Genomic DNA, 8,567 nt, shown 5'->3' on the forward strand with positions numbered 1-8,567 from the left:
GGAAACTTGGCAGGCTACATCAAAGCCCTATTCACAGCCCACCTCCACTGGCTGACACATACGCACATACACAAGTGTGTGTATTAAGTGCAGTATACAATAAAACGTTAATTCTCAGGTAGGAGGCTGTGTTACACTTTACAGCTGTGAGCTGCCAGCAGTGAGGTCTGTTTTTTGAATTGTTTGAGTTTTTGTGTAAATGAATTAAAGTTCCATTTGAGTGGCGCCCCTTGTATATGCCAACACATTCTTCCCAGAGAGAGTTGAGAGCTGGCCTCTCTTCAACACTTCTCTTACAGCCACTTGTTAACAGGCTGGACCGTGTGTGTGTGTGTGTGTGTGTGTGTGTGTGTGTGTGTGTGTGTGTGTGTGTGTGTGTGTGTGTGTGTGTGTGTGCGATGAAGTGTATGAGCGAGTGAGTCAGAGAGAGAAAAGAGAGAGAAAGAGAGAAAGAAAGGGTGAGAGTGAGTTTTTAAAACATCAGTTTTACCACGCTCTTTAATAGACCTGAGGGATGGGGTTACGTTTTATTCTTCTGTAAGGCTGCCTTGTAAAGCCTGTCTCGGCTCCTCTAGGGGCTTATGTTGCTAATGATACGCTGCTGCCACCATGTGGCCATAACCATCACTTACACCCCAAAACCCCACTCTTCCGTGTTGTCGTCTCTATAGCAACCAACTAGCTCGTAACCCGGGGCAGGCGAAAGCTTGGCAATAAGGCAAATACCGCAGCTCAACAGTGAAGTGAAGTGACGCTTGAGCAAATCCAACATGAACACCATCTTCTCAAGGTAGTTTCCCTCGTTACATGCATATATGGTTTAATGTACCACTATTACTTGGTAACACCTGTGTTGGTTAGCTATACTGCTTTAATAAACCCCAGTACTGTAGCAGGAAAAGCTAGCATGGACCAGACGACTCTACATAGTCAACATCTAGCCAATCGGTTGATTCTTCATTTGATGCTGTACTAGTTCTATAGCTAACCATGTCATGTTTCACTATATACTGCCTTTCCACGATTATGTGTGGAAACCACGGCTAAAGTGGTAAATGGGCCTAGATTATGTATGGAGAAGATTGCGCATTGGGAATACTTTATCTCATATGTGTGCGCCTTTGGAAACACACCTGTCTCACAGATATAATAATACTAAAGGGATGTGTACTGCTATTTGGCTCATCTAGCGTTTATCACAAACACGACCCTAAAACTTCCTGGAGGTCTATAGTTAGCTGAAACCCCTAACCCTTCATAACTCTTCATCTTTTGTCCAGAGACAGACAGATAAAGAGCATGGAGCTGACAGTGAGCCATGCTGAGAAGTACCTGGGTCAGTTCTGCAGCCTGCTGGCCTCTTACACCAGGAAGACAGGCAAGCTGAGGGACCAGGCTGACATGCTGGTCAGACAGCTCAATGACTTCTCGAATACTGAGGACCCAGAGCTCCGTACCTGTCTGAAGAACCTGGCTGAAGACCTGGCCATGGTGCAGGACTACCGCCAGGCTGAGGTGAGGGGTGAGAGGTCAGGGGCTGTTGGGGAGTAGTGAACTACATATAGGCTAGTTAAACTAGTAATTTAACTTAATTTTGCAGTAGCTTTGTGGTAGCTGAACTAAATTCAATTCTTGGTAGGGTTTTCAGTAGTTCATTTATTTTTTTGCCATTTAGTGGTGTAGCTAACTACTGGAATTACACTACGTATTTGCAGAAATTAAATAAAATATGGCTAAAGTAGGCAATAATTTCCTTTATTTTTCAGCATCAGACTTGCCTAATTGTCACCTGAAAGAGTTTTTGTGTATAGGCTTAATTACACATTCTGTTAATCTGACTCCAGGGTGGTCTGTTATTGATTAGATTTGTATTGCAATTTGTAATCTATGACATTTCAGGTTTAGATAATAACAAAATAGTTTGGATGTAGTGAACTACTTTCTCAAAGAAACATTGGTTCAGTAAACAGTATTTTTAGAGTAGCTTCCCTGCCACTGGTATTAGTGGTAGAGGACGTGGGGACCATGGTGCATCTACTGGGTTAGTGTAAGGGTTAACGATAACAGTAAATAAAGGCATTATGGGAGTTACTCAGTCTTAAGTGCCAAAGGAATACTACAACACTGTATATAGTGTGCAAAGACAGTGTTGGTTTCGAGCCATTTTTACCTAACAAAAATACAACAATTTGTTTCTCACACCTTGAAATACTGTTGTTTTGAAGATGAAAGTCTGTTTACTGTGTCTACCCCTGACAGGTAGAGAGGCTGGAGACCAAAGTCGTCACTCCCCTCAAAGCCTACGGAGATATTGTTGAAAACAAGAGAGTAAGTCCTCACACATGGAAACGAACACACTGTAGATTTCATACAGTAATTACCAGACAAAATACAGATCCCTCATGCACGCACGCACACACACACACACACACACACACAATCTTTGTCTCTTTCTCTCTGTCTCTCTCTCTCATTGTCACTTAACACACTCTTCACAGCCTCTCATGGCAGAACAATGGCAGTGAATGTATAGGCTGTCTCTTCTGAGACAGTGTGTTTGAAGCTTCATGGACTGGTCATATCTCTGACATACAGGCGGATCTGAAGAGGTTCAATGCTGATCGGGACAGAGCGCTGAAAGAGCTGCAGAAACTGGAGAAACTCCAGCAGAAGGATCCCTCCAATAGACAAAGAATTGTATCCTTTCTCCCAGTCTATTTATATCTGCATATAATTCTACAAGAGTAGCAGAATTCCAGCATGATTATAGTATTTACGTCAACAATCCTTACGTCAAGACACAGTATTGAAAAATACGACGTATTGCCTGTGACAAACAGTTTGTCAGCCATATTTACTCTATGAGTGGTGCTTTGAGTGACAGGTTCAGATCAGCTAACCTGGTCTCTGAGAGGTTTTAGAAATGTAGATGTTCTGTTCTAGTCATGCTTCAATACCTTATCCAATGTTTTCAGTCACAGGTAACATGATTTCTATGGAATCTCCCCCTGTCACATCAACAACACCTTCAACACTGCAATGATGCAGATATCTGACCATTGATGAGATCTTGCTATGTGGTTCCAGAAGTTTTGGTAGCTGTCATAAAAAATTATTTATCTTTCAAGTTTCGAGTACAGTTGTAGTATTCCTTTGCTGTTTCATTTTCAGGCAGAGGTGAATGCTCAGAAGGCGACCAATGATGCTCACCGCAGCACCAGACAACTGGAGGAGACAATCAGTGACTTCCAGAGACAGAAACTGGAGGATATCAAGGTTGGTCTTAAACCACAACATACATATGAACACAACACACATATGAACACAACACACACACACACACACACACACACACACATATGAACACAACACACACACACACACACATACAGTGAGGCAAAAAAGTATTTAGTCAGCCACCAATTGTGCAAGTTCTCCGACTTCAAAAGATGAGAGAGACCTGTAATTTCCATCATAGGTACACTTCAACTATGACAGACAAAATGAGAGAAAAAAAATCCAGAAAATTACATTGTAGGATTTTTAATGAATTTATTTGCAAAATATGGTGGAAAATAAGATTTCTGGCTCTCACAGACCTGTAACTTCTTCTTTAAGAGGCTCCTCTGTCCTCCACTCGTTACCTGTATTAATGGCACCTGTTTGAACTTGTTATCAGTATAAAAAACACCTGTCCACAACCCCAAACAGTCACACTCCAAACTCCACTATGGCCAAGATCAAAGAGCTGTCAAAGGACACCAGAAACAAAATTGTAAACCTGCACCAGGCTGGGAAGACTGAATCTGCAATAGGTAAGCAGCTTGGTTTGAAGAAATCAACTGTGGGAGCAATTATTAGGAAATGGAAGACATACAAGACCACTGATAATCTCCCTCGATCTGGGGCTCCACGCAAGATCTCACCCCGTGGGGTCAAAATGATCACAAGAACGTTGAGCAAAACTCCCAGAACCACACGGGGGGACCTAGTGAATGACCTGCATAGAGCTGGGACCAAAGTAACAAAGCCTACCATCAGTAACACACTACGCCGCCAGGGACTAAAATCCTGCAGTGCCAGACGTGTCCCCCTGCTTAAGCCAGTACATGTCCAGGCCCGTCTGAAGTTTGCTAGAGAGCATTTGGATGATCCAGAAGAAGATTGGGAGAATGTCATATGGTCAGATGAAACCAAAATATAACTTTTTGGTAAAAACTCAACTCGTCGTGTTTGGAGGACAAAGAATGCTGAGTTGCATCCAAAGAACACCATACCTACTGTGAAGCATGGGGGTGGAAACATCATGCTTTGGGGCTGTTTTTCTGCAAAGGGACCAGAACGACTGATCCGTGTAAAGGAAAGAATGAATGGGGCCATGTATCGTGAGATTTTTCCTCCTTCCATCAGCAAGGGCATTGAAGATGAAACGTGGCTGGGTCTTTCAGCATGACAATGATCCCAAACACACCGCCCGGGCAACGAAGGAGTGGCTTCGTAAGAAGCATGTCAAGGTCCTGGAGTGGCCTAGCCAGTCTCCAGATCTCAACCCCATAGAAAATCTTTGGAGGGAGTTGAAAGTCCGTGTTGCCCAGCAACAGCCCCAAAACATCACTTCTCTAGAGGAGATCTGCATGGAGGAATGGGCCAAAATACCAGCAACAGTGTGTGAAAACCTTACAGAAAACGTTTGACCTCTGTCATTGCCAACTAAGGGTATATAACAAAGTATTGAGATAAACGTTTGTTATTGACCAAATACTTATTTTCCACCATAATTTGCAAATATATTCATACATTTTTCTCATTTTGTCCGTCATAGTTGAAGTGTACCTATGATGAAAATTACAGGCCTCTCTCATCTTTTTAAGTGGGAGAACTTGCACAATTGGTGGCTGACTAAATACTTTTTTGCCCCACTGTATGAACACAACACACACACACATATGAACACAACACACACACACACACACACACAGACTCACTCACTCGCATGTGTTCCAGTCATACTCAGGCATGTCCATCCTCTTACAGTGACAATAATACTAGGTCTTCTTCCAGAGGATCTTCACAGACTTCATCACAGTGGAGATGGTGTTCCATGCCAAGGCTCTTGAGGTCTACACACACACCTTCCAGAACCTGGACAGCATGGACATAGACAAGGACCTGGAGGTTAGACACACACACACCTTCCAGAACCTGGACAGCATGGACATAGACAAAGACCTGGAGGTTAGACACACACACACACACACACCTTCCAGAACCTGGACAGCATGGGCATAGACAAAGACCTGGAGGTTAGACACACACACACCTTCCAGAACCTGGACAGCATGGACATAGACAAAGACCTGGAGGTTAGACACACACCTTCCAGAACCTGGACAGCATGGACATAGACAAAGGCCTGAAGGTTAGACACACACACACACCTTCCAGAACCTGGACAGCATGGACATAGACAAAGACCTGGAGGTTAGACACACACACACCTTCCAGAACCTGGACAGCATGGACATAGACAAAGACCTGGAGGTTAGACACACACACACCTTCCAGAACCTGGACAGCATGGACATAGACAAAGACCTGGAGGTTAGACACACACCTTCCAGAACCTGGACAGCATGGACATAGACAAAGGCCTGAAGGTTAGACACACACACACACCTTCCAGAACCTGGACAGCATGGACATAGACAAAGACCTGGAGGTTAGACACACACACACCTTCCAGAACCTGGACAGCATGGACATAGACAAAGACCTGGAGGTTAGACACACACACACACCTTCCAGAACCTGGACCGCATGACGGAGAGGTCACAGTTCCAGGTATGGGGCTACAGGGCTGATCATCTCCCCGGTCTCAACAGCTGTTCACTGGGAGGATCAGGGTGTCTGACAGCCCTCTGGACAACCAGACCCTGCTGCCCTCCTCTATGGCCCACCAGCCTAGTCCCACCCTGGGCTCCAGCCTCAAACACACTGCTGAATCAGCCAAGAAGGTAAGATTGCATCTGCTGCTAGCATTACAGACAAAAACATAGACCTCCAAATTAATTAATGAAAGAGAGAAACATACACTGATAAGGCTAACAGTCATTACTGTCCTGGACAGACAGGTATATTTAGTTTCCTTTACAACACTGTCCCAAGTCTTTAACCCATCTCCTGTTCACAGTCCCGTAGCAGCATCCTACAGCGTCAGAGGGGTGTAGAGGAGGAGGAGGATGAAGAGGAGGAGTATGAGTCAGAGATAGAGGCTCAGCAGAGCAGGCAATCCTATGCCTCTCAATACACCCAAATACTCAGACAGAAGAACTGATAGATTGGAGGTACACACACACAAATGCACCCAAAAAGACACACACACACAAACAGAGAGAGAAAGACACTGCGTCTCTTCACACACATGTACACACACATTCAGATATCCGTATAGATCTGCTGACAGATGAGAATATGTAGTCAGTGTCTGTTGTCAGGTAAAGTCAATACTCAGGGTATGTACCGTACTGCATTAGATCTGTTGATGACTGTGAAGATGTGTTCCTGTACAGGGTTTGCAGTAAGTTGTTCTGCAAATAATGCTTTGTCAACGGAGGCATTTGGCACTTAAGACAGACTGCAATCATTTGTAATCAGTCATATCTGAGGTAAAGCTGAGGAGTGATAATGTGTTCACATTTTATAATGAAAAATAAATCCATGTTCAGTAATGGTTGTTATTTAGAATGGGAAAGTGAAGAATACATTATATTCCTAGATATAAATGTAAACATATCAAATAAATTGACCCATTTGCATTAAACCTGAACGAGAACTCTCATCATCATCTTGTTTCCATGGAAATGAACTCATTGGTAATAGCCTACTGACTTCCATTGACTATGAAACAATATTGCTTCCTCAGATGACTGCAATAACAGCTCGGCAGTGGGATCACACTCTGCCAGCCCAATGAAGGATTACTGCTGTGCACACTGCAGCTAAACCACTGACATGCTAGATAGGATAACACTGTTTGGCTTTCACCAATGGCTTTCTTTATCACACTCAGGCATTCTGTTCTGTTCAGGCTGTTGAGTTTGTCATAAAGCATGGCCCAGGTTCATTTCCCTCTGTGCTGACTGAGATTGACTCTCTCACAGGAGTTATACCCTTGACAAACTGTTGGGGGGGTGAATACAGTTGGAAGCAACCAATCATTGGGCTTGGTTGGATGACAGACATTAATGCTTGAGATATCAATGTCGCCTGGGTAGTTTGCCTGTGGAATCAGGGAGACGGTGAAACTAAGTTTAGAGAGCTGCATTTGTGAAAGAGCAGCTGTTTGGTGATTGAGGTTATTCACTGTAAGCTAAAGGGTCAAACAGGAAGTGGGGGAGAAGACATGGTTTTTCCATTTGCAGATGTACAGTAACTCAGAGTCTCTGTTTCACAACAGTGTGACAGAGCAGCATGCCAGGTCAATAAGCTCAGGGCGAAACCTCCCCTTATCCCCCCCAGAAATATCTGATGCAATCCATTGTACACTATACTCGGCAGGGTAGCCTAGTGGTTAGAGTGTTGGACTAGTAACCGGAAGGTTGCAAGTTCAAACCCCCGAGCTGACAAGGTACAAATCTCAGAACAGTTATCAGATGTAAAATTCGTAAAGATCTGCAGTTACCACCATTAACACTCACTGTTCTAAGATCAGTGGTACTCTGCAAAGAGCTAGACCAAGGCTGTGGTGTTGTGTCACTCTCTGCACCATGATATATCTGGAGCCCCCGTCTGCCAGTCTGTTAGCCCGTCTTAGCCTCTGGGCTCAGGTGCTGGGTGTGATTACAGGGTGTGCTTACTGGGTGAGATTACAGGGTGAGATTACAGGGTGTGATTACTGGGTGAGATTACTGGGTGAGATTACTGGGTGTGATTACAGGGTGTGATTACAGAGATATCCTCCTGGCTGATCTGTCTGTTCCCTCCCTAGGGCAGGCCAGCTGAAATAACACTGCACACAGACTACGCTATAGCCATCCTGAATCCCCATAAAGACACCGGGGCCAAAACCAGAAGCTCAGCATTCATCTCTAGCCAAAGACCATTCCCAAGTACTTCTAGCTCACATATGAGTTTCTAGGGACTAAATATTGTATTTTGTGAATTTGACAAGGCTATGCATAAGTAATACCATGCACATAATACTCTTACTGGCTAGAAGTGTAGCATTACATGTGCTATTTAAAATGCGCAGGCTGTATCCCATCTGCTCCTTATGATTTAGCGAGAGAGAGAGAGAGAAAGAGTGAGAGAGAGAGCGAGAGAGGGAGATTATCTGTGTGTGTTCGTGTGTGCGTGACCGTTCATGTATGACATGAGTGTGTATGTGTCTTGGTATCAAAGATGTGACACCACTGTGGCTGTTGCCATTGGAGATGCACCTGGGGACCTCTCGGGTTCAGTAACCACAGTGAGAGGGAGAGGCAGAAGTGCTCTGATTGTAAAAGACACCTGACCTGTGAACATCTGTGTGATCTCTCCATGTACTGTGAATATCAGAGGACTAATCA

At 44.2% G+C, this 8,567-nt stretch overlaps 1 protein-coding gene across 2 annotated transcripts; it reads left to right on the forward strand.

Moving 5' to 3' along the window:
- Positions 1–681: 681 nt before the first annotated feature.
- LOC109879178 (protein FAM92B) lies at positions 682–6,826 on the forward strand. 2 transcript variants are annotated; one of them, XM_031812506.1, is made up of 9 exons: positions 682–790; positions 1,281–1,515; positions 2,260–2,328; positions 2,596–2,697; positions 2,976–2,981; positions 3,172–3,276; positions 5,050–5,175; positions 5,883–6,014; positions 6,191–6,826. In XM_031812506.1, the coding sequence occupies exons 1-9, from the start codon at positions 771–773 to the stop codon at positions 6,332–6,334; spliced, it is 939 nt and encodes a 312-aa protein (XP_031668366.1). In that variant the 5' UTR covers positions 682–770; the 3' UTR covers positions 6,335–6,826. The 2 variants fall into 2 exon arrangements, with proteins under 2 accessions (XP_031668366.1, XP_020326952.2); XM_020471363.2 differs by having other exon boundaries at positions 5,062–5,175.
- The last annotated feature ends 1,741 nt before the right edge of the window (positions 6,827–8,567 follow it).

Source organism: Oncorhynchus kisutch, linkage group LG3 (assembly GCF_002021735.2).
Source record: "Oncorhynchus kisutch isolate 150728-3 linkage group LG3, Okis_V2, whole genome shotgun sequence".
NCBI lineage: Eukaryota > Metazoa > Chordata > Actinopteri > Salmoniformes > Salmonidae > Oncorhynchus > Oncorhynchus kisutch.

What these genes read in the sequence shown, in the direction of transcription:
- LOC109879178 (XM_031812506.1), top strand. Translation starts at nt 771, where the DNA reads ATGAACACCATCTTCTCAAG. An exon ending in ATGAACACCATCTTCTCAAG is followed by an intron (nt 791 to 1,280) that starts GTAGTTTCCCTC and finishes TCTTTTGTCCAG; the next exon opens with AGACAGACAGATAAAGAGCA. An exon ending in AGAAACTGGAGGATATCAAG is followed by an intron (nt 3,277 to 5,049) that starts GTTGGTCTTAAA and finishes CAATAATACTAG; the next exon opens with GTCTTCTTCCAGAGGATCTT.